The 25,328-nt window shown below is 31.9% G+C and overlaps 3 protein-coding genes across 10 annotated transcripts; all 3 read right to left on the bottom strand.

Moving 5' to 3' along the window:
* Positions 1–1,063: 1,063 nt before the first annotated feature.
* Positions 1,064–2,185, bottom strand: LOC133690077 (chlorophyll a-b binding protein CP29.2, chloroplastic). The gene is made up of 2 exons (XM_062110239.1): positions 1,610–2,185; positions 1,064–1,517 (listed from the first exon to the last, which is right to left on the bottom strand). The coding sequence occupies exons 1-2, from the start codon at positions 2,105–2,107 to the stop codon at positions 1,158–1,160; spliced, it is 858 nt and encodes a 285-aa protein (XP_061966223.1). The 5' UTR covers positions 2,108–2,185; the 3' UTR covers positions 1,064–1,157.
* A 2,916-nt stretch (positions 2,186–5,101) lies between these two features.
* Positions 5,102–8,222, bottom strand: LOC133688044 (E3 ubiquitin-protein ligase AIRP2). Of its 4 annotated transcripts, XM_062107425.1 has the most exons (6): positions 7,891–8,222; positions 6,627–6,777; positions 6,404–6,470; positions 6,026–6,257; positions 5,383–5,441; positions 5,102–5,288 (listed from the first exon to the last, which is right to left on the bottom strand). In XM_062107425.1, the coding sequence occupies exons 1-6, from the start codon at positions 7,965–7,967 to the stop codon at positions 5,188–5,190; spliced, it is 687 nt and encodes a 228-aa protein (XP_061963409.1). In that variant the 5' UTR covers positions 7,968–8,222; the 3' UTR covers positions 5,102–5,187. The 4 variants fall into 4 exon arrangements, 3 of the variants coding, with proteins under 3 accessions (XP_061963409.1, XP_061963408.1, XP_061963410.1); XM_062107424.1 differs by having other exon boundaries at positions 5,102–5,441; positions 7,891–8,218; XM_062107426.1 differs by lacking the exon at positions 7,891–8,222 and adding an exon at positions 7,473–7,826 and having other exon boundaries at positions 5,102–5,441.
* Positions 8,223–17,834: 9,612 nt separating this feature from the next.
* LOC133688144 (protein root UVB sensitive 5) lies at positions 17,835–24,025 on the bottom strand. 5 transcript variants are annotated; one of them, XM_062107540.1, is made up of 13 exons: positions 23,561–24,024; positions 23,376–23,476; positions 23,065–23,123; positions 22,891–22,937; positions 22,718–22,796; positions 22,555–22,627; positions 21,255–21,344; positions 20,099–20,158; positions 19,858–19,971; positions 19,622–19,682; positions 19,423–19,541; positions 18,579–18,671; positions 17,835–18,502 (listed from the first exon to the last, which is right to left on the bottom strand). In XM_062107540.1, exons 1-13 carry the CDS (start codon positions 23,880–23,882, stop codon positions 18,434–18,436), a joined length of 1,287 nt encoding a protein of 428 aa, XP_061963524.1. In that variant the 5' UTR covers positions 23,883–24,024; the 3' UTR covers positions 17,835–18,433. The 5 variants fall into 5 exon arrangements, with proteins under 5 accessions (XP_061963524.1, XP_061963523.1, XP_061963525.1 ...); XM_062107539.1 differs by having other exon boundaries at positions 17,835–18,492; positions 23,561–24,022; XM_062107543.1 differs by having other exon boundaries at positions 18,431–18,502; positions 19,443–19,541; positions 23,561–24,025.
* Positions 24,026–25,328: the final 1,303 nt, after the last annotated feature.

Here is a 25,328-nt window from a genome sequence, read left to right as displayed (position 1 = left end):
ATGAATATTTTTAAGCTTAGTTGTAGGGGCTGGCCTTCCAAAGTCTAAAGCGCATGGCCTTTAACTTTTTTCTTATTTAATTGTTGTATTGTATTTTTCTTTTTAATTAAGATTATTACAATAAAATTTTAAAAAAAGTCCAATTATACCTTACTTTTCAACTAAGATTTAAGCTTTTTATGGTAACATTGTCAATAAGTTTATATGTAAATCTAATATGCAATTTATATATATATATATAAAGCAAATGCTCATGAGTATTCAATGAGAATATTGTTTTTATTTTTATGTTCATTTTTTATATAATTTTCTCACATTAATTATTATTTTATTTTTTTATGTCTCTGGATTAGAGTTATCAGGGCATGATTTTTTTTCATTGAAATTTTCTTTTTATATGATACTAAGTTTTTATTCAAAAAAAAACAATTCTATTAATTAAAAAAACATGTTATTGCTAGGAATAAAATGAAAAAAGGAGTTTTTTTCTAAAGAAATATTGTTTTTTTCCTCATTGATTTAAATCAATTGAATTCGTCCCAGTTTTATTTTAATTGTGTTAGGTTTTCATTCAAAAAATTAGTTTACTGACAAAAATATACTTGTTTTTTAAAAATAAAATAATACATTGATAAAAGAAAGGAATTATGATTAAAAAAATACTTTTTTCTGTAATTTAAATCGTTGAAATTCTTAAAAATATTTATTTCGAGCGGACATTCTATTTACAAGTTCCTCTCCTTTCTGTCTTTCATGAATCCTCGTTTCATTTCTGCAACAAAAACAAGTTTATGCTCTGCAGGTGGTCCTTTTGCTTCCTAGGGCGACCTCCATTCCTGACTTAACTACTTGAATTATCTTATCACACATGCATTAACAATATCTAGAAGTAATAGAGGGCATGCAACAAGAATTAATGTGCTTGAATTGTCGATCGAAGGTTATAATTTTTACATGATGACAAGGAAGATATAGGGTGTGTGTGTTTTTTGCGTTTTTTTTAATTATTTTTATCTTGTATTTTTATATCATGGAGTATTCTAATGTAAAAAAAAATTAAAAATTAAAAAAAAAAATATTTTAATACTCCATAGTGAAACACTACTGTACTAATAAAACCGAGTGGAACATTCCCAGGGCAAATTAAGGCACATTTTTTAAGAGGACAAGTTGTCAATAATGGTTGTGTGGAGAGGATCGCTCAAGTGAGTAGCCCAGTTGTTGAGGGGACCTTTTCCAGTAACCCAAGCTTGAACTGCGAAGCCAAGGAAGGCTACCATGGCAAGGCGAGCGTGCTTGATCTCTGCCAATTGAAGGGTAGCCTTCTTTTCTGGGTCGGAAGCTAGGCCTAGAGGATCAAAGAACTGGCCTCCTGGGTAGAGCCTTTTCTCTGGGTCAAGCTCTGCGTTCCTTTGGAATTCAATGTATCCAATAACGACAGCCTCAATCCAGATCAATGCTGTAATGGAGAATGGTAGTGGCTGACCAAGGTATGATGAGCCTTCAACCAACTCCACCTGAAACAAACACAAAAATTATATATAAGACAACTTTTCATAATCGAATTCCTTAAAAAACATCAAGAAAAATTCCTGACATTTATATATACCTTTCCAGCATCTTGCCAGGTAACTCCAGTGAGCCACTCAACAGAGAGTGCACCAAGAGTAGCCAACATAGCCCACCTTCCATGAATGAGCTCACACTCCCTGAACCTTTGCAACCCAAAAACCTCACTGTAAGGTTGAAATGGAGTTGACTTCACATCAGCAAACTCAGTACGTGTCCCAATAATATCTCCAGCCAGATTCTTAGCCAAGTTTTGGTCCAAAGAGTCAAGCTCGAACTGCAAGTACTCAGCTGGTTTGCCCAGCCCAAATGGGTCAAATCCGTAATCACCAACCAAGCTGCCATCTAGGTACTCAGGTGCCTTGGCTCCTGGATACCAAAGTGGGCGGTCTGGAGTACTAGGCTTAATAGATTTCTTGGGTGCTTTCTTGCCACCAAATCCGAACCTGGCTTGGATCCTACCCGAGTTTGAATAGATATCGGGCAGACGTGTTCCCATGAAGGAAGATGTAGCGGCAGCAGCTGTGGTGGCAGCCATGGCTGGAGTCTAACGTTAACTGCGTATGTTTTCTGGAGAGTTGCGGAAGGGAGTAAGTGGTGATTTGGTAGTGCTGTTGTGTTCTACTGGTTTTTAATGAAGGTTTGATGCTTTATCCTTTGTGGTGATTTCGAGGCCGTTGGATCAAGTTGCGTATCCATCTGATGGTTGTGAAAGTAGAGACCTTATCTTGCCTTATCTGAATGTGGGGTCTGGTGACTTGTGCTTTGCTTGTAACATTTTGCGCCATCTTTTTGTGGTCGATGTTGGCAGGAGAAAATCTAGTTGATCATCTTTCAGGATTTCTGTCGGGAACCACTGCACAGACGCCATTTTATAAAAATTAGTTTTTTTATTTTTAAATGATATTAAAAATTATTTTTAAAAAATAAAAAAATATTATTTTAATATATTTCTTAATAATAAATATATTATAAAACAGTCCTTATTACATTTCCATTCATCACCTTAAAAAAAAAATAGCAACTAGTTTGACAGGGATTTCTTTTTGATACTCCATAGTTTTATGTAGCAGCAGTAAGAAATCTCTAAACACAACTTTACTTGTTTCTTTACACTTTCTGCATGATTTTTTCCCGTGTTGATGCTTGATGACAAAAGGATCTAACTACCTCTAAATTTATCTACTTGCTCCGCGAATGACACTTCGTTTAAAAGTAAAGTTTCGGTTTTTTTTAAGAATATTTTTTATTTAGAATTATATTAAAATAATATATATTTTTTTAAAAAAATTATTTTTTAAATTAATGTATTAAAATGATATAAAAACATCAAAAATTAATTAATTAAAAATAAAAAAATTAATTTTTTTAAAAAATATTTTTAAAATACAAAAACAAACAAAGCTACTCTTATCATTGTTCGTGTAAGCAAAATCTCCAAATCAATATTTTGCTTTTCCACTAAAAAAATTAATAACCAAGCGAGCTCAAAGGAAAACTCGAATTTATTTAAGGTTTTGGATTTATACTTGAAAATCTCATATTAATTTAAACCTTGAGAGGGTGCAATGAAGTTTAAAGGACTATCTTATTGATTAGCTTAAGGTCCTTTGACCTCCTGTGTAGGAAAATAAAACGAAAAATAATCTTTTATTTATTCATAACGATTAAAATTTATTGACTAATATTATAGTATATTACCAATAATAATAAGTAAATTCAACCCCATTTTTAATTTAGAAAGGACCAATATTAATAAAATTCTTTAAATTAAAAGTACTAAATTCTAAAAAAGGCTTTTTTTATATAAAATACTTGTTAATTTTTTTCATTTTTTCCACTTATAAATCTATAAAAAAACTTTTTTAAAAAAACTTAAATGGAAGAGAGATTCAGTGTATCCTTACACATATATCACTATTTACCATAATAGTATAATTATCATTTTTCCTTTCCTAAAAAAAATCATTTGCCTTGCTACTGGGGTAACTTAATTTTTTTATAAGATTCATTAGTTATTATTAAATTAAACAGAGACAAATATATATTTTTTATTTTTTAAAAAATAATAGAATAACTAGATTACTTTAAAAGTAAAATGTTTAAAACTTGCATCTACAATCTTTTTCTACTTTCAATTTTAACGCAAAATAAAATGATTAAATTATCTTTAAATGAAATTTTTCTTTGACTGAAGTAAAAGTTTTTTTTTTGTATTTTCATCATATTTTATTTGTTAGAATCAAGTTGGATGAGAGAAATTTAGTATTTTAATAAATATAAAATATTATTAAAAAAAAAGGCAGGTTGGCACATGCAATATATATTTCAGCATATGAAACGCCTCTTTACTATTTAAACAGTGCGTGAGGATGTGTTTAACAATCAAGCAATGACTTTCAGGGCGATGTTCAAACTTTTGATAGACCCTATCTCTGGGCAACACATGTGGCATACATATTTCTGATTTGCCTTTAATGATCTTTTTTTTTTCTCCTTCCTCTTTAATTTCCGCACTTAAACCTTTAAAATTTCAAAACAGCCTTTTAATTTGTTTTGGCTTTAGAATTGATCAATGTTCTTTTGATTACTATTTGTTTTATTTGAAATGATTTATAAAATTGATTTTTTTTATTTTATCCTCCTTTAATTTTTTTCATTTATCATATTTGGTCCCTATTTTTTTTATTGTTGCTTATTTTGTTTTGAACCTTTTCTTGATTGATTTTTTTTTCAATTTTGATCCTCGACATTTTATTTCATTTTATTTTTATATCAAATTTGATCTTTGTTCTTTTAAATGCTATTTGATTTACTTTGAAAAAAAATTTATATTGAAATATTTTTTCTCAAATTTCATCTTTTAATAAGTTGGTTGGGATTTAAGTTTTTTGGTTGAACTCTGAGTATATAATTTCATAAGTTGTGAATTTGAAAAATAACCAATGTTTAGGAGATTTACTTGGATTTGTTTGTTATGTTTTTTTTTTATATATATTTTTTTAGTTTTATCCTTTAATATTTATTTATTTCTTAAATCTTATCTCTAATTTTTTGATAACTCTTCAGTTTGATTTCAAATTTAATTCAACCTAAGACCAATTAAGACATAATCATGACCCAATCAAGAAATAAAAAAGAGTAGGCAAAAGAAAGATACAAATTGTCTAACCAGGTTACCTTTTCATAGATGCGCTCATAATCCAAATCATAAATCTTGCATGTTAACCATTCCTTCATTACTTATTAATTTTTTTATAATTTAAGCTTTTTTTTTAATTTTTTATCTATAATATTTGGCTAGTAAAGAAACATGAGCACCGATCCTAGTAGAGAACAGAACGAGAGATGAATAAAAAGTTGCTTCAATGAACAGTGATACAATTTCAAGGTAATTTTGAAAAGACTAATCTTTGCATGAGCACGGATGATCAAAACTCCGCATCACCCTTCAAGGATGATCGCGCAATGATCAATGGGCAAAGACAGCCCCACGTACCTGTCGTCAGCTCGAATTTTCTACACATTTAAATGAATAAATTTGTAAATCATAGCGTGCTAAAAATGAAAAGGTATTTACAGCGTTAAAATGTGCTCCTGGAAGGAGAGAAGCAAGAATCATATACAACCAACCAGAATTTTGTACAAACTCCAGACCCTAAAACCGGTAACAGGGCTCGTAAGGAACAAGCACTGGATCTGGAACAATGAGAGGCAACCTGTCAATGTACATGAACAGTCTCTTCAAATTCTGTCTAGTGATTGAAGACAAGTCGATAATCTCATTTCTGCTGGTGTAGATCCAAAGATCACCTGAGTTGACTCTCTTGAGACTGTCTCGGCAGAAAGGACATGATTGAGAACGAGCACGCCTAAAGCAACCACAGCAAGAAGAGAGATTTGAAGTCAAACTTGTAATGCGAGCATGGACCAAAAGCACACTACGATTCATTGGTGTTAAAATGAACTACCAGAGAATTTAGACATAATAATCTGATCCTGGCCGTATTTGACAAGATGATTTTGGCAGACTAGGACGGCCCCAAAAGAAGATAGCACCAAATAATTTGCCAGGGGACGATCTTTTTTTAGCAATATGATCAAGCAACATGAGTTCTATATGTTGAGAGAAATAATGAAAAACTACCAAGAAAAACAACAACAAAAGAAATTGCATTCAATATCGATCCATAAAATGGTGGTTTCTATGGAATAATGAAATGAATCAAGCAGCAACAGAATCGCCAACCTCTTGAACATCAAAGCGGTAACTTAGACTACCAAGTATTTATCAATTTTCATCCCCTGTGCAAATAGACTGGATATTGTAAGAGCATCAATAGAAAAGGTACCTAGCTGCATGATTTTAGAAGTTACATTCCTTGATTGAGTCCTCCTATGTGATTATTTGTGTGTCCATGTGCACATGCTTGCTGGTGTGTGGAAGTTAACTTACCAATCCCGATAGCACTTCAAACACATTGCATGATTGCATTTGGGCAATACAACCCTGCTATTAATCTCCATGCAAATGCCACATTCTTCTTCTCTCTCTAAATCAATTTCAGAGATCTTTCCTTTGTCCATTTCATCTTTCTTTTTGTACTTTGCACAGATTTCTTTTTGCTTTCTGTCTTCTACATCAGTGATTCCTCTTTGAAGTTGCAGTAAAGAAGGAAATATCACCCCTGTCACCACAAAAAGAAGAGGTGACGAATGGATTGGACTGCTGGTATCTTTGTTCAAAGAAAATAAATTATAAACCGAATGCAGCATGCTTTCAAATTTTGATTCATACACTTGAAAGTTATTGACTTCTTTAAAACTCACTCACCATAGAACTCTCTTACGCTAGCCTTTCTTTCATGAATAGACATGGTTGTTTTTCCATCCTCATAAGCCTGCGACTCAACATGATAATAATACATCAAGGATAAGGCAGCGTTTGTTTTTTACTATAATAAAATTCACAAGCAGAAGGGAGTTCAGCAATCATAAATTGACTTTTGGCCACTAAAAACAACTTCACATAAACTAGAAAAGAATATTTAAACCACCTTGTATATAAGAATTCTAAGCAATCCCAAGGCACCAGCTAGGTGAAAACCAGTCCATTGGACAAGAAAAAGAAAAAGGTGAGCGGTAGGGCTGTAGGATAATCTCATTTGAAGGCAGGCACCATCATATTCCCTAGGATAATCAGAAGCTCTGCATCACAAGAAAAACACATAAATAAACCATATTTTTGGGCATCATAATAAAGAGCTCCATAAACATACACACACGCTCTAACTTCGTTTCTGAGGAACAAATTGTCCAACGCAGAAAATTTCATAACCACAAAGATGTTAATAACCATGTATTGAGCTTATTAAACCTTCTATCTTGGCCAGGGAAAGAACAGGGAGCCATTGAGAAGCCTATCTGAAACAGAAACTGATATGCATACTAAATATGATAACAAATGCAGAGTATAATAAAAATCTGAAACAGTTTCAAACAAGAAAGCAATTCATCTAGCAGGGCATCATTCGCCCATCTACACCCGCATCATGTGAAGTCTCACGTGGCTACAAAAACGACAAACGGGCACATTCACCGTCTATTCACTGTCCCAGTAATCTTTAAATTTGCAATTTGCTCTCAATCAACAATGACTATCAAGTGTTCTAATTTCTAAAAAAATCAAATGTAGTCTCCTGGATGGTTCTTCCGTGAATAAGTTACAAAAACACCATGCCAACATAGAGCAAAGAAAATATCTGAGACACAAAGTAGCATCATTATAACAACCTTCAATGAGAGAAATCCCAGAAAAAACAATTTTTTTTTAGTTAATCATTATTTTTTCCAGTTCACAGCTTAATTGACATAAATGCCTGAAACAGGAAGATCTAAATTACCAGAAATACAAAAGGGTCGAAAGTAAAAATACCAACTTCCACAGCTAGTTCTACCCTTTTTTCCTTTACAAACTTTGATTTTCTGAGATGGTGGAAATTTATTTAAACTGGGGTAAAATAAAAAATTATACTTTTCCGCTCAATAAATACCTTATCCACATTGATAAGAATATCAATCCACTTAGCCCACTAAACAAAAGAAAAGAACCGGACAGACAAACAGACAAGAACAAACATGTCATTAAAAATAAAATAAAAAAACTTGAAAAAGAAATAAAATTAGAAACCAAAACAATTTTCTCAGAAATCCCAAAATATCTCACCAAATTCAGTTAATACACAAAAAACACAGAAAATACAAATAACAAACAAACAAAAAAAAACTGGAAAAATACAGAGAAAGGAGAGAAGAGATTACAGGGTGTTGGCAAACTGAATATCAGCTTCAAGCGCTTTAAGAGAATCCTTAAACGATTTCCTCATTTCCCTTTTCATTTCTCTTCCAAAAATCCACCACTCCTTCAAAAACCATCCATTAAAAAATTTTCCTTCTTTCTTTCTTTCACATAAAAACCTTTAAATCATCTCCAAAAGAAAACCCAAAACAATAAAAATAAGAACAATTATGAGACTGAGGCAGGTAGAGAGGGCGAGAGAGAGAGAGAGAGAGAGTACAGGAGCAGAAAGAAGAGTGAGGGTTACTGCGTTGGGCTTTTCGCTTGGTGCACACGTAATTGTCACTCTCATCAGTTTAACTCATTAATAACCAAAGAAACTTGAAGGAAGAAGATTGTACTTAGCATAATTACGTTATTACCCTTAATTTTGCCTCGAAATTTATACCTTACCCGCTCCCCGATATTTCTGCTTTCCCACTGGTCAGTCACGTTTGTTACGTCAGGTTAATTGGGTAAAGCTCATTTTAACCCCATAGTATTATCCTAATAGCAGTTGGGTCTCAAGTCTTTTGATTTTATCAATTTCACCCTAACGTAATGCACATTAAAATATGTCACCTCTTAATCCATTCATTTAATGATAAGTAAACAATGTTTTCAATTTTCATGCTAAGTGTTTTTAGTTATATATATAAATATATATATAAACCCAACCTATTATAATGAATAGTGTTAGCACTGAATTATTGTAAATTTATTTTATTTACAAGCTAGTGAAACGGATAAAAGAAATTAATATGATTTGCTACTAAAATAATCTTTTTAGGATATATTTTATCTTATCTTTGCGCCATGGATGGAAGTGACATTATCTGATGTCCATTATATTTAGGATAAAATTGATAAGAGCAAGAGTTTTGAGACAACTAAATAATAATAAGATATAAATAAGGGGCTAGATTGAAGTTTCCCTTGTTTCGGTGTGCGTGTGGGTCAAGATCTATGAGGTTATGGGTGGCGGTTTGGATGATGTTTACGGAGTGTTACTTTTGTCGTCATAGACACGAGTACGATGTTCGCGGCATCTGCCGACGCGTGGCAGGCATGCATGCTTGATCTACCTGTTAAACAATGGTCATGATTAATTTGTTTAGTCCTTGGAGTGCCACGTTTTCTGATTGGTAAATGAGATGGACCCCACCAAAGACCTAGATTGTTGCCCAGAAGCTCTGCAGATCCAAACCATGAAAATCTTGTATTGGATAACAAAAATAATTAACTAAGCTTAAAAGAAAGATAATGTCTGATGAAGACCTTTACTACATTAAGCGAAATATGTGTTGATTTACTCGTTAAACTTGTAATAATTATATCTATGTAAGATAATAATATAATTTTTTTAAAAAAGTTTCAACGGTTGAATTGGTTTCTTAATAAAATATTATAGTTTTATTAATTAATTATATATCATGAGTTTCTTCGTTCTATTTAATAAAAATTATATATAAAATATCGTGAGTCTATGCAAGTTTTAAATTCGAATAATTTTTACTTGATATAATATATTAGTAAATAATATAAATCATATTTTAGAATATCATCTAATAATATAGATTTATGCAAATTTCATGCTTAAAGTTTTTATTTAAAATGATAATATTTCGTACTAGTAATATCTTGAAACTTGGTATAACTTGGAATAGTTGTTTTAGAATCTTAAATTTTGATTACCAATGCAACCAAGTTTTCAAAGATGTAATCAACTTATTTATTTCTTAAAACTTAATTAAGAAAACAAAGAACGTACAAGTAATTGGTTTGTCAAGTAGTGTTAACCCATACTAATCATGTTTAGAGCATGACAAGGGGATTCTCATGGATAAGCTTAAGGTCACTTGAAAGATTAAATTACATTATTATTATTTGACTTTCTATTGTTTCCCTCCCCCACTCGTCCAAACCAGTGGATTGTACCATACTATGAGCCACCATCCCACTTATTAACGTCATTACACAAGTGGAAACCAAATTTGACAAGTAATCATCATCCAGCAGCAATTTTAACTCTCAAAAGGGCCCATTAAAGAGAAAAATAATGTAGAATTGATCAAAGGTACAGCAGTGGTCAAATCATACCACCACACATTCAATGAGTAGTCATCCTGTTGAGATCCAAACGTATGAAAAAAGCTGCAATTTCTATAATAAAATGAAAAAAAAGAGAAAAGAAACGTAGATGGACAAATTCAGAGAACGACTCTTTCATGACATAACAGAACCCTCTGATGCACGGAGAGGGATGTTTTCCATGAGGTCCATGTCAATAAGCTTTCACTAGACGATGCCTTGCTTGTCGTCGGCAGGCTTTTGTTGCCTAATTTCACAATCCACAGATTAATTAGTAAAGAGGGTGGTCTCAAATACGATAATAAAGAAGAGTTAGAAAGTAATGATTGGATTTTTTTAATAATAAAAACATGCCAACCTTATGGTGACCATATATTATAACATGTTTTTATATTTAAAAAGTATTTTTTAAAAATATAAATTTTATTTTTTTTATTTCAAATTAATATTTTTTATCTTCCCGTATTGTTTTAATATAATAATGTAAAAAAATATTATTTTAATATATTTTAAAAAATAACAAATATCCACTCACAAATATCGTAGAAGCAAAAACAAACCAAAAATAAAATATTGACAGCAGTTGAAGAGTGAGAAGCAACCATTTTGCTTGCTTGTATCGCCGACATGTCTTCAACAATAGAAAAAGAAAGAACGACGAAGTCATTTAAAATTGGAGGGTTGGAGTCATTGGACATGTTTTGTAAGCTGAGTTCCCAAGCCAGAAGTCCACGACCCTTTTGGTCATTGGTCGACAAATGAGAATAGAATTCTTAGGAAATTAGTGGGACTAATAATGGTTGATTTCACTCTTTTGGACTTGTTAGTTCCCATCTTTTTCTTTCTTTTTCTTTTGCATTTCCAGTTCCTTTCTGGTCTCGCGTGGATGCACAGTGTTGGAGAATCAAGGAGTTGCTATCTTATTGTTTAGTTCAGGGTTGCATGGATTATAGTTAAAAAAAATATTAGCATCCATAACATACCTTATATGAGATAAGTTACATTATGTGATTTAAATGTGATTTAAAGGTTTTTATTTGTTCTTAATCGGTGGTCTATCTAAGGCTTAGAATGAAAATTTATTTATGTGAATAAGTCTGGTATGTCGAATTTGTTATGGGCTCGTGTGTCCAAATGAATTTTATTATAAAAGATCCATGTAGGTGCACTGATAGAGTTCACTTATCCTAGAAGATGGAAGGGTTTTTTATAATTCATATGTTGTAGTGAAAAATATTCTCAATTAAAATTGATGAATATTCAAAATAATTCTAAGAATTTTCTAGTCAATTACTGATATTTAAATATCAACCTACTTATAAGGCCAACATTTATACCAAAATATTGACTATTAATTCTCATGAATTAAAATTTTATGAGTTATTGAAATATTGATCAAATTCTCATAAATTTAATAAACTGATAATTAAATCTAAAATGCATGCAAATATATATACCTCTCATTTTATAGACTAATTCAGAGCTTTTAGATGAGTTTGTTAGGGTTCTAAAAAACCAAAACTAGGTTGGTTTTACCACAAGATCAATAGTTTTGGATTTAGGTAGTTTGGTATCAAATTTGGAGGTTAAGATGAAATGTTTTTGGCTTTTTGATCTTGAGAGAAAGGTTTTAAACCCTTGATAAGAACCATCTAGGAGTTTTTTAAGTGTGAACACATGAAAGAGTTGAATGATTTTATGCAAATAGATATCTCAGTTAAAGTTGACTAGTTTGGTCATTTTCGTGGCTTCGCCAGATTAACTTTGACGTCAACATTGCCTGAATTCACCTTAACTTGGCAGAGGGGGTGCATACCTTTATGTTGGATCTATTTTTGCTTAATTTGAAGATCTAAAGCTCCACATTCATTAGTTTGAAAGTGTCAACTCGATCAACATGGAATCTGAAAATTTAGTAGTGGCTGATCGTGGACAATATGTTGAGATCATTAAAGAAAATAGGATGCAAATGTTTAATTTCATGGAAATAAAGTTATAGAGGGGGTGTTTCTCGGTTGAATGGTGGTGGCTACAGCCTCATAGGTGGTTAGAAACGTCACATTCATTCACCTGAAAGTGCTCATTCGATCAGCCAAAACTGCGAAAGAAAAAGATGCACAGTAGCTGAATAATGCGTTGTCTATGTTAAACCGTACAAATTAGGATTTTTAATTTGGGATTTGGAAAACTTCAATTTAATCCCTATTCTTCCAATTTCCTTTAATTCCATCCGTGATTTCCTCTTGAACTCCTAATTTCATGCAATTTCATCCATTCCAAACTCAATTGCTAGCCCAAATTTGAGTGTTTTTATAATTTGGTCCTTAGTTTCTGATTTCTTCAATTAGACCCCTAGACGACCATTAAAATTTTAATTTTTCTAATTTGGCTCTTAATTTCACCAATTTCAATCTTTACAGTCACGTGTTTTTTGTAAATTGGTCCTTGGACATGAAATTCTTTAATTAGACCCTTAATCAGCCTTCAAACTTTAAATTTCTTTTAATTAATCCCTTGATTGCAACAGTTTGCCTCCTTCAAGCTTTGTTTAAGTCCCTAATCTTTCAATCTTTGTGTATTGATCCAAATTAAGCCTCGAAACTTGATTTTTACCAATTGAGTTCTTGGTTGAATCTTTAACACCCATTAAAAGTTTAATTAAGTCTTTGAACTTAATTAATTCTTTCAATTTAGGTCAAATTGACTTTTAAACTCAATTTTGCTCAAATTAAATTCTTAATTAAGTCAATTAAACCCATTAAAAGTTTAATAAAATCATTAGACTTAACTAATTCTTCTAATTTTGGTCAATTAGAATTTCAAACTTCAATTTTTTCTTCAAATCAAATTTTTTTCTCAGCCTATCTTGTCAAAATGTCATAATCTAGCTATTCTTCTAGTTTTTTAATCTTTTGCGGTTTAAGGCTTATTTTTCTGTGTCCTAAAATTATTTTTTTTTGGTTTTAAATATCTAATTTTTTCAACTTTTAAGAAAAAACACAAATAATTTTGAGGTCTAAAAAAAAGGGTTATGACATTTCTCTTCAACACAGTCCAGTACCACCTCTTGGCCATGAACTTGTCTAAATTAACATGATAGTTTGAGATCCTAGTTCTTCGATGGCTAAATCCTACTATTATATTTAGTTGTTTCTAGTTTATTGTTAAGAGTTGGATAAACAAATTTTAACTTAATAAAAAATGTCTAGGTTGTGGAAAATTATTTGGTATTGTTATTAAACATTAATCAATGGATTAATTTTGAAATCTCTCTACCTGACTATTTTGTAGCCTAACTTTAAAATTAAAATGTGTAGAAGTTGCACTAATGTGATCTAGTTAACTTGGCCGGTCTAAAAGCAAATCGGTCGATGGTAAAAGAAGTTTAAGGATGAAATTAACAGAAAAAATCACTAACACAACTCCTTGTCTAGCCCGTGTTTAAAATAAAACCATATGGAAGTTTCCCCGACATATCGTGGTAGACTTGGATGATTCAAAAGCAACTCAACCGAGTACTAAAAAACATCTGAGGATGAAATTAAGAAAAAATTATGAGATTGATAGAAAAAAACCTTGTCTAGACAAGGTTTAAAATTAAAATATATGGGAGTTGTCCTGACATGATCCATCAACTCGATCAGTCTAAAGACAACTTAGACAATTGTTAAAAAAGTATGAATATGAAATTGAAAGGAAAAAAAAAGGGAAATGAGAATAAAAAGGTTGAATTGAAAAAAAAATTGGAGCATGCCAGATCTTATAGTATAGATAGGCGATGAATTTTGGGTTAGTAATATCTTTTATATTTGTTTTACTTTTAGTACTCTAATGTTTATTTTGGTACTTTTACTATAATTCCAAACCTAATTTCACCTAATTAAGTTGTAGAAAGATGTAATTGAAATGGAAAAGTAGTTAGAAAAATTTTTTTAATAAAAAAAGGACCTTTATTATTTATATAAACATTGAAGCTCCATGATGTTTGTCACACGTGGCGCGCGTGACGTAGTGAGATGTAGGGATCAAGGAGTCACCACCTAGTTATTTGGTTTAGAGTCACTAGGAGACTCAAATATACTAGTATTATATGAAATTCTAAGGTAAGGGATTGATTGTGACTAGAGAAGGTATTAATACCTTTAATGCACCTTACATGAGGCAAACTACATTGTATGGTCTATATGTGGCTTAAAGGTATTGATGGATTCCTAATTGATATTTTGTTTGTGGCTTAGAACAAAGATTTACGCTTGTGAATAAATCTAGCATTTTGAATTTATTATGGGCTCGTAAATCCAAATAAATTCTCATGGAAAAATCTATGTAGGTACCCTGACAATATTTACTTGTCTTGGAAGGTGAAAGAGTTTTCCACAACTTGTATATCATGGTAAAAAATACTCCTAATTAAAATTAATGAATATCTAAAATAATTCTAAAAAATTTCTAGTTAACTCCAAATATTTAAATATCAGCCTATTTATAGATCCAACATTTATATCATAATATTGACCATTAATTTTCACGAATAAATTTTTTTAAGATTATTAAAATATTGATTAAATCCTTAAAAAAATTTACAAACTTGATGTAAATAAAAAAAAAGGAAAATCAACACAGGTATTTTCTAAAACCATGCTAAACAAACATTTTTCCCTCTTTTTTTATAATTAAAATGCAATTTTTGTAAGTATTGGGCTGTATATAACAAACAAAAATTATTTTTTTAATTTTTAAATGAAATTAATTTTTTTAAGTTCATGTTTGGCAAAACTAAATTTTCCTTCAAAACATACCTAAGTGCATGTTTGTCAAACACTTCCTTAAGCCAAAACTCATTTGACAAAAACATTGGCAAACCAAACAGGGCCTTACCAATCTGATCCGATTTTGACTCATCCAGATTGACTTAAAAACACTGGTTCAATCATGAACCGAATAAAAAACCAAAGTTTAACCTAAACCAAATACAAATTTAAACCGAAATAAAATCAAAACAAAAAAAACATAAAATTTTCTAACAAAAATAGATCAAACACCAAGGAAAACGAAAAACACGAAGAACAATGAAGATCATTCAAACTCAAACCCAATAATGTAAATATCAAACCAGACCAGATTTCAAGCAATAAAAAACAAGGTTTTGTTCGTAATCAAGCATAGACCAAGAATTAAATATTCGTTCACTTCGATTATCACTCTAATATCATGATTTTTGTTAAAAACAGGTTTCAATTGTTTTAATTCAAAATTGAAACCCTAAAATTAAAACTCATAAAAACATGTTATTAATATATGATAACCTTAGATTATTAATTAATAATAACATGAAAATTTACAAAAATCAAAATCAAAACAAAACAAACAAAACTTAGAATTAGCAATAGAGATAATACTAGTTAGATGACCCGCGCGATGCTGCAAATTAATTTTTTTTTGCATAAAAAATATCAAAAAAAGCTAAGATTTAAAAGTGTTAGGTCTTTCTGCAAAGCTATACCTAAGAGTCTTGGGTTTGGCTGCAACGTCTAACTCAAGAGTAATATTTATAATATTAATAATAACATTAAACTTGCATGATCCAAGTTTAAGTGGGTTTGACTGCAATACCAAACCCAATAACCTTGGATGTGGGTCTGACTGCAAGGTCGTATCATAAAAGTGTAATAATTAAATAGATTAAGTAAAAAAAAAAACATAGAAAAAAAATCCAACATGAAGAAAATAACTAATGAAGAAAAAAAAATTTGAATTAACTGGGTTAACTCTTCAAACCAAGTTAACCCATCAAATATTGGATTTGTGTCGTGAAAGTTTGATAACTAAATAGAAAAAAAAATTGATAGGTTACCCCAGAATTAACTGGCCTAACCCGTCAAACCAGGGATCCATGTCATAAAAGTCTGATAATTAAATAGAAAAAATTTAATATTAAGAAAGTAAATTAGAAAAAAGAAAGAAAAAAGCCAGAAAAAAACTAAAGGCATCAGCTTTTTTACTGTAAACTGCACTGTGCAATCCACAATAAAAAAGCTTAAAAAGAAAAAGAAAAGGGAAAAAAACAAAGGCATACCCACGGGTTAATTTTATTTTCTTGCATAAAAAATATAAAAAAGGCTAAGATCTAAGACTGTTAGGTCTTTCTGCAAAGATATACCCAAAAGCCTTGGGTCTAATTGCAATGCTTGACCCAAGAGTAATATTTATAATATTAATAATAATATTAAACTTACATGACTCAAGTTTAAGTGGGTTTGATTGCAACACCAGATCCAAGAGCCTTGTATGTGGGTCTGATTGTAAGATTGTGTCATAAAAGTATGATAATTAAATAAATTAATTAAAAAGAAAAAAATTAATGAAGAAAAAGAAAAAAAATCTGAATTAATTGAGTTAACCCTTCAAACCAGGTTAACTCATCAAACTTGGGATTCATATCATGAAAGTTTGATAACTAAGTAGAAAAAAAAAAGTTGATAGATTAACCAAGAATTAACTCAGTTAACCCGTGAAATCAGGTTAACCAGTCAAACCTGAGATATGTGTCATAAAAGTTTGATAATTAAATAGAAAGAAATTTAACATTAACAAACTAAATTAAACAAAAAAAATTAATTAAAAAGAAAAAAACTTCAGGTTACCTTGTCGAATCAGGTTAACCCGTTAAACCCGAGATCCATGTCATAAAAGCATGATAACTAAATAAAAAAAATTAACATTAACAAAAGAAAAAAACAAATAAAAATGGAGGGGTTAACCCAGAATTAACTGGGTTAACCCGTAAAACCAGGTTAACCTATCAGACTTGAGATATGTGTTATGAAAGTCTGACAACTAAATAGACAGAAATTTAACATTAACAAACTAAAGTAAACGAAAAAAATTAATTAAAAAAAACAAAAAAAAATTGGATTAACTCGTCAAACCAGATTAACCTGTTAAACTTGGGATCCTTATCATGAAAATATGATAACTAAATAAAAAAAATTTAACATTAACAAAAAAAAAATAGACGGGTTAATCCAGAATTAACTGGGTTAACCCGTGAAACCAAATTAACCCGTGAAACCTGAGATATGTGTCATGAAACTCTGATAACTAAATAGAAAGAAATTTAATATTAACAAACTAAAATAAACAAAAAAAATTAATTAAAAAGAAAAAAAAATCTTGGTTAACTCGTGAAACTAAGTTAACCTGTTAAACCCGGGATCAATGTCATAAAAATCTGATAACTAAATTAAAAAAAATATTAACATTAACAAACTAAATTAAATAAAAGAAAATTTATTAAAAGAAAAAAAAAAGAAAAAAGCTAAAGGCATAAAAAAAAATGAAAAAAAATAGCTTAAACTAAATTAAACAAAACAAAATTTATTAAAAGAAAAAAACAAAGAAAGAAAGAAAAAAATTAAAGGCATCAAAAAATAAAAAATAAAAAAAATGAAGAAAAATTGGTTTAAAAGAAAAGAACTTAAAAAAAAACAAAAACTAAAAAATCTTTCACTGTGAATTATTATAGTAAAAAACTAAGCAGTTTTAGTATATTTCTAAATTCTTCAGATATACAAAACAAGAAGTGACCTCAACCAAACTATTGCCGTTAGGAATTTTTATTTATTTAAGATGGCTCATTTTTAATGACATGTACTCCAGGGTCATGTCCCCTTCCCTTCACCTCTTTCGCGAATGTCAGTGCCTCTTGTTTGCTCAGTGTTCCAGCGTTCAGTGTTTGTTGCTGACAGATTACACAAGCTGAGACGTATCTCTTCCTTTTGGACTTTTAAAGGTTCTATTGATAACAAGCAAGTAGAAGAGACTTAACCAGAAAACGGAGGCAAAAAAGACTATTTAGTAAATCTTAAAGATTTGTGTAAATGAGATATAAATTCCACAAGATTTCAAACAAGCAAAATCCTGTAATATTTACGAAAAGCTCGAAACTCTATTGAAGCTATGAACGTGCTTTCCTCTGGTTCACAATGGCAGTGAACACTCAACTAGAACCCTCCCACTAGCCTATACCTCGAACCCTTCCATCTGGCAAAATTGTTTGCAAATCTCTGTTTCTTTTCAAGCAGGGCTAAACCACGTGCAGCTGGACCGTCTCAGAAGCAGCCTGATCATAAATGAAACTATGCCAGCAGCATGTCTACTCTGGCTGATAGACCACATGTCAAGCACAGCAGGAGGTGGCTCTTGATAATAACCATAGAAATGAAAAATCAATTGCTGACGTTTGAGAATCAAACAGGACCCAATTCTTCGATGGAGATTTTTCGAGGGACCTTCAGATTTATTTGACTTGTATCCCATCCAGCTGCATCTAGCTGCTGCATGAAATCCTCAAACTTAACCTCCATTTCCAGTAGGCTTTGTGCAAGCTGATCACAATCACTAGCAGAACTGCGGTTGTCAAGACTTTTCCAGTTTTCATGTAACCAATAAGTCTGCCACACGCTGCGCAAAACGGACATACTCGTAGCTCCTACCTGCATGGAACTAGGAGGTTTCTCTGAGCTGAGGACATTAATCACTTATTCACCCACAAATCATTCCAGCTTGTTTTCTTGCGTACCTTGAATGACACCAAGACCTCAAAGTCTGTTTTCTGCTGGTTCACAACAAGAAAATGTTTCTCCTTTGCATATAGTTTCAGGAGCATCTTTACCTGTTCGGACAAAAAGAAACCTGAACATTAGAGATCCAGATTTGAGCTTCAACAGGCTACATTTAAAACGCCCCACCCAACCCCAAAATGGAGATATTTTCTGCTTTTCTGCTGCTTAAGTTACCAAACATTCTCCATTAATAAAAGTTTTCCTATTCATGACGGTCTCAGCTTTTCCAATAAGAAGCTAGGAACGAGCTTTACTCTGGTTCACAATGGGAAAAAAATACATCTCAAACGAAAGCTAGGAAGAGGTATATTTCTCTTCTAAGTTTCTAACAGGAAAAAAATAAAATAACCAAGCCATGAGAAAGCATCTCAAACTATGTTCAAATGAAGGAGATGGCATTGAAAACCTTGCCAGACAAAAAGTACAAGTGTCTCGTAAAAGTGCAATAATATTTCTGTAGACATAAAGTTGCCTTTCCTAACTGCTTTGGTAAGTTACAAATAAGCCTATGTTGAAACAATACAGCTTAAAACTGACTTTATCAACATTGTTGATTTACCTTTATAACTACTCCATGTTTTATTTGAATAGCAGTTATTAATTTGATTAGCACACACTTTAAGCTTACAAGGTATCTAATAGCTAAGGCAAAACCTTATGTATCAGAAAAAAAAGAAAGGTAAAAGAAAATGCTTAGAAATTCACTGGGTCCTGTGAAATTCATATGTCTATCCTCCTCAAAACATACCATGGAGCTTTAGATGGATTCATTTATTATAAATGAGGTAAGCAAAGGTACACCTTGGCAACAGATCTCTCACCACCAATCATCTCCTCTAAAGGCACACCAAAAATAATTCGTGGTCTAGTGAATGTCTCCCATGATAAAATGTTTTCATCCTGGTTGCAATCAACACAACCTGAACAAATAGAGTTTGATTTTTGTTGCAAAATGAGCAAATTTATGCAAACAAGACACTTGAAAGTGTAAGAAATTTACCCAGAACACGAGATTGCAAAATATGTGATTTTATCAATATACGAGCACGCTTGAGATTTATCTATAAAAGAGCAAACCAAAATGAATATCTCAGCAATGATTCAAACATGAAAGTTTAATAATTCCCCAAGGTGAACAGATTGCCACGTTCAGTGTGGTTCAATCCGTCTGCCTCACAAGAGGTTCTCCACCATAAGCATCCAGGAGAAAAAGAACTGAACATAAAGCATTCTTACTGTGTCAAATCGCAGAACTGAAAGTGATTGATAACGTAACCAAAGATGCAGAAGCCGCATGCTCATCCATGTTGATGTCAGCAATGGAAAGGATTTTACAAGGCCAGGTGTATCCTGCATTCATATATCACAATTCTAACACTCAATTAAATGCATCATAAAAAAACCATGATATTTGTTTAATAACTGAAATTACTAACTAAAAATATAAAAATTCATCTTCAGAAACTATAACACATACCAGGATCAGTATGCCCAGTGCAAGGCCAAGCAACTGCGCACCTACTTCCCAAACTTCCTCCTGACACATTCATCGATAATCATCAGGAAAACATTATGTTTTGCTGAGAACCCATACATCATTGATTCAAGACAGAAAATATCAGTCAAAGTCCAGTTCATATACATATTCCCTTTGTATTCTTCCAATAGTAAAGTAGAAAAGTAGTAGAGAAAAAAAGAACATTTTAAATATCAACATAAGGCTTACAATTTCCTCTATCAAAAGATTCAACAATAAATCAACTTTTGTCCTTTCAACAAAAATAAATCACCTTTTTATACTTTCAACAAATAGAACAATAGTAATCCTAGTATAATTGCACAATACATCTGGAGCATCAATATTTCTAAAGTCAAGAAATACTCCAGGGTTCAGAACATGAAGCCCGCATTACTCTTTGTTGAGTAACCTACAACAATTATTGATGAATATTGCAAGCAAGAGAAAACAAGAAAGAACACAAGATTTGCAGTAGTTTGGCAATGTGCCTACATCCACATGAGCGAGGAGATTTTATTTCACTATATGTCAATATAGGATTACATAATGTATATTTATAGTAAACCCTAAACTGCTCTGGAAGTATTGGTAATTTTCCAATAATACTCCTTTACCGTACTGGCATTGGCCCCGCACCCCCCAACCTATCAATCATCCCTGACAATAAAACAGTAAATAACATCCCAGGAAAGGCAGATGTTGTCATTCCGCTCCACTCTGGCTTCTGTCTATGAGCCACAAACTACAACATTCTCCCCATTCCTAAGCAGATTCAGCAATGCTTTACACTTTGAAAACTTCTCTACTGATTCCAAAATTAAATTTTACTCATTGAGTGGTCAACAACAAAATCATATGCATATCAACATTAATATTGGTTTTTTGTTGCCTTGTATCCTAAGCAACACTTCTGATGCTAATGTAACTGTCTCCACACTATCTTCCAGATTAACTCTTATACATGCTATTTCCAAATGTTTGCAAGGAAGTTCAGAGAATCAGAACATAGTAAGCGCCCAATACCAACTGGTTAAGGCTATTATATTGTTTTCGTATATAAGTTTTTTTTTAACCAACAAGGAAACGCTCCAGCTTACAGTAAATCCAAGTATACCTTTGCTGCTACCTCTCCCAGATTTCCAGAGACCGCAAAATGATTTTGAATCACACGAAACGAAGGATCTTTCAGTCCTCTTGCTACAGCCTGTTTAAAACCACGGTACATTTTTTAGATTAGTTATCAGTTATTATGCATGTTTGAACAGTGTATTTAAAAGAAAATAGACAATCACACAGTGGAGAAATTGATTTCTACGAAAATAATGGGTACTTCTGATGCACAGAATTGGCCATGTTTTGCTTCCAACAGGTTTATCTTTTAACCATTATACTCAATTTAATAAAGGGTGTAGTTTCTTCAATAACTTGCATAACGTGATTCCAGTTAGCACATCAATGGCAATGCTGAAGACTACAAATAAATTTAAGAAACAGCATGATAGTTGTGTTTATTATCATGGTTTGGTTTGCTTGCATTGATGGTCTTCTAAATAAATAAATATTGTTAGAAGCAGCACTTTCATAACATGACATAGATGGAAGTATGGAAACACGAGAAAGGGGAAAGTTAGAAATGAGTGTATCCATGGAAACGTGGAGATGTCACCTATTGAGGATGAGTTGATGGATGTTGGATGTGATGGCCTGACCATATCCAACACTGGCCTAAGGATCTATTGGTGAAGAAGAGCAGTCAAATTCAAGTAGGTGGACTAAAAAGGACGCAATATCATAACTAATGGAGATTTTGGTCCTTGATATTGGCGATGATGAAGGAAGATGCATGTAGCCTACCCTGATTAGATTGGGAATGCGGCTTACTTGAGGTGAGTTTATATATCATTTATGAGCTACAGATACCATAACTTTCAAGAGAGCTAACTACTAAGTAAAAATCTTGGTTGCTCTGAACTCAACAGACAAAACTGGCTTCCATATCACCTCTTCTTCTCCCCTCTCTCATTCATTCCTGTCTGGAAAGATGACAGATTTTTCTGTTGTAACAAAAAGGGAAAACCATGTTTCCAAGATAATCCGTGTTTTCTAGTATATGTGTGTCTGATCTCAGTACAAAATGAAAAAAAAAATACATCCCTCTGCAACGAAGCATGGCTTTCTACCATGTGTACAAGTTGCATTTGGGCCCACCCCTGACACATGTGACATGTCCAACATTTTACACTGTTTCTTGTGATCTTTATAATGTGCTATGCTAAAGAAAAGCTCGGGATGGATTGCAGTAGAGACCACATGCAAAGAAGCCTACCTAGGAAGTGCATTTTCTTTTCCGCCGAAAAATTATAAAAAATAACAAGGGATGGAGGGTATATATAAAGAACTTTAAAAGAGAATACCTTGGTCAAGTTTCCAAGAGAAGCTAATGGTAGAAAATAGGCAGGATATACTTGAGTGATTAGATCAAAGATGCTGCATAATGGAACAAAAAACATTGATAAATCTTGTGCGCATATTTCATTTTGATGCTCTTCAACTCAAACAAAAAGCTAGAACACAAACCTCCCAGCACTGCCAATGAAATCCGCATACATGCGCCATTGTTTTGGATCATCATCAAAAAGATCTCCAAACCGTCCACCTAGAAAAACATACAATAGTCATTGAAACCATTATCACAGAACCTGTATTTATTCAATTACTTGTTTCTAAAACACTTCTTATAATTTTCAGACCAATGAATAACCGCCCTAGAGATCCAATGCCATCCTTTGAAACCCATCTGTAGAAACAATTGCAAAACCTACAGCTCAGTCCAATAAAAGACTAATTTTTTGCACTCCAAAAAATGAACACTAGTCTGATGCATTGAATATATAGGCAACCGATGAAAATAAAAATTAATTCACCTGATAGCGGCAGCAGAAGCAGCAGCGGCAGTTCCTGTGAAAGAGCCAGCACCAACAGCCTGCAAAGGTAGTACATAGAAATTCATATCAGTATGCATAAATATTGCCAGAGCTAAAGTCACATTTTGAGATATTTCGCAATAATTAAAAGAAAATGAAAAAAAAACAAACATAGAACACCTTACACCCCTAATGGATCATGACCTAAGGTGTAGAACAAGAATGTGAAGCAACAAAGTAAACTAGGAAAAAGAATTGATCCTAGGAAACATACCCATGCAAAATTAACTGCCTGAGTTAGATTGACATGCCTTAAGAAGACTTGATGTGACTAAAGTGTGGCATATCCACCCAGTAATGTTGGTAGGAAATTGTAACACCATATACTGCAAGTAGTCATCCGAAACCGACCCTGCATTTAGATTGAAGAAGAGTAAGAAACAAAGCTATTACATGTAAAAAAAAAAAAGCAAAAGAGGGGTTATCGAATGGTGACCTGGAAAGCCAGCAGGTAGAATAAAATCTTTGAGAATATCCGGAAGCCAGGACAGTCCGGCTTCCTCGAAGCTATGATTTTCAGAGCCATTTTTCTCAAGAAAACCTTGTAGTTGCACGGCGTCGTCTAATGTATATCTTTTAGCAGTTCCATTTCCATATCTCTCCAACAAAATCACCTCGTTATCAGGCTTTTCTTGAAGACTGGGATGTTGTAAGGAGGAACAACAGAGAGATTGGAAGTGGTGCGCTTTCTTTCTCGTGCGGGTTTTCGAATATTCAAAAGCGAGTCCAGGGAATGAGAGTTGCAAGGGGTACGACATTTCAGCTTCAAAATTGTTGGAGTTTGAGAGGATTTTTTTGGTCCGCAATTTTCAGAGAAGACGCTATCTCTCTCTTCGTAGCCAGTTTCTATCTAGACAGCTCTTGGATTACACGACATGTCATTTGATCGAACACAGCATTTTAATAGGACGGAGGAATTATTCAGCTTATCGGAAAATATACTCCTCTCTCTTGTTAAAAACATTAAATTATTAAATTTAATTAAATTTAAAAAAAAAGGCCTGAATGTCTGTGTCCATGTTAGTGAAAATATCGTGGATTCTCAAGGGTTTTTATTTTTTTTCTTTTAATATTATCATTCTAGATTACAATAATTAATAATTAAACTTGATAGTTTATTTCATGCCATTTTTTCCAGGGTTTTTATAGCTTTAAAAAAAACTTCAGCATTGAGTTAATTCTTAATTTTACAAAGAAGAACTCATTTTGATTGTTTGTGAAGAATTAAAAATAAGGAAATCAAAGTTAAAAATGAAGTGGAATGGTAGCTCTTTATTTAAAAGGAATTTTTTTTCTTTATTGGTCCTTTATTTTTCTCTCATTTGACTACATAGTTTTTTTTTAATTTTATTCTTTTATATTGCATTGATTAGTAATTCAACTTGATGATTTGTTTTGTATTATTATTATTATTATTCTAAAAAGGAGTCTTGATATTGGGCAGAGAAAAAAATTAAAAATAAAGAAACCAAAATTAAAAACTTGGTGAAATGAGAGCCCTTTTGAAAAAAATAATATAGTGTCTCACCTTTTAGCCTTAATATTTTGTCCAAATTCTTTTTTGATCCCTTTAGTTTTAAAATTAATGATTTAGCATAAACTTTATTTTATTTACATTTTAATCCATAAGTTAGAGAGAAGAGAGAAAGTCATTGGCTAACAACGAAAGAGAGAGAATGTTGTCGGTTGATCATATTTCGATAAAAAAATGATTGATCTTGAGATCAACAAGTTTTATTTAACGAAGGAAGTCTCATTAAGATTTTTTTTAACATTTATCTTAATTAAAAACAAAAGTTGATCGATGTTGAGAGAGGATTTTTTTCCCCTTAGTTTGATGTTTTTATTTTTTGACCTTTTGTGATCTTTTAGGTTGTTTAATTGGTTTGTTGAGATTTTAAATGTGTTTATTAAAATTTTAAAAATCAAAATAGAGTTTTAGATCAAAAGAAACCGCATTTGATTTTCTAGTCACCTCTGTTATGGTCAGATTATGAGTAGCAGACGATGCGTAATCAGCTTCTTAAAAAAACATAAATTGAGCGATCAATTTGTAAAAAATTAAAAAATCATTTTGTATGCCTCGAGCAAGTTAAGCCTTCTAGGTTCATGCCCTTAAAAATTTGTTTCTTTTCCCAATAATTTAGATGTAATTTCTTTCTAATTAAATAATTGAAATATATTGGGTATATTTTTAAAAAAAA

This window comes from Populus nigra, chromosome 3 (genome assembly GCF_951802175.1).
Source record: "Populus nigra chromosome 3, ddPopNigr1.1, whole genome shotgun sequence".
Taxonomy (NCBI): domain Eukaryota; kingdom Viridiplantae; phylum Streptophyta; class Magnoliopsida; order Malpighiales; family Salicaceae; genus Populus; species Populus nigra.
The sequence above is the reverse complement of the archived record's forward strand: the minus strand, read 5'-3'. Positions and strand labels throughout refer to the sequence as shown.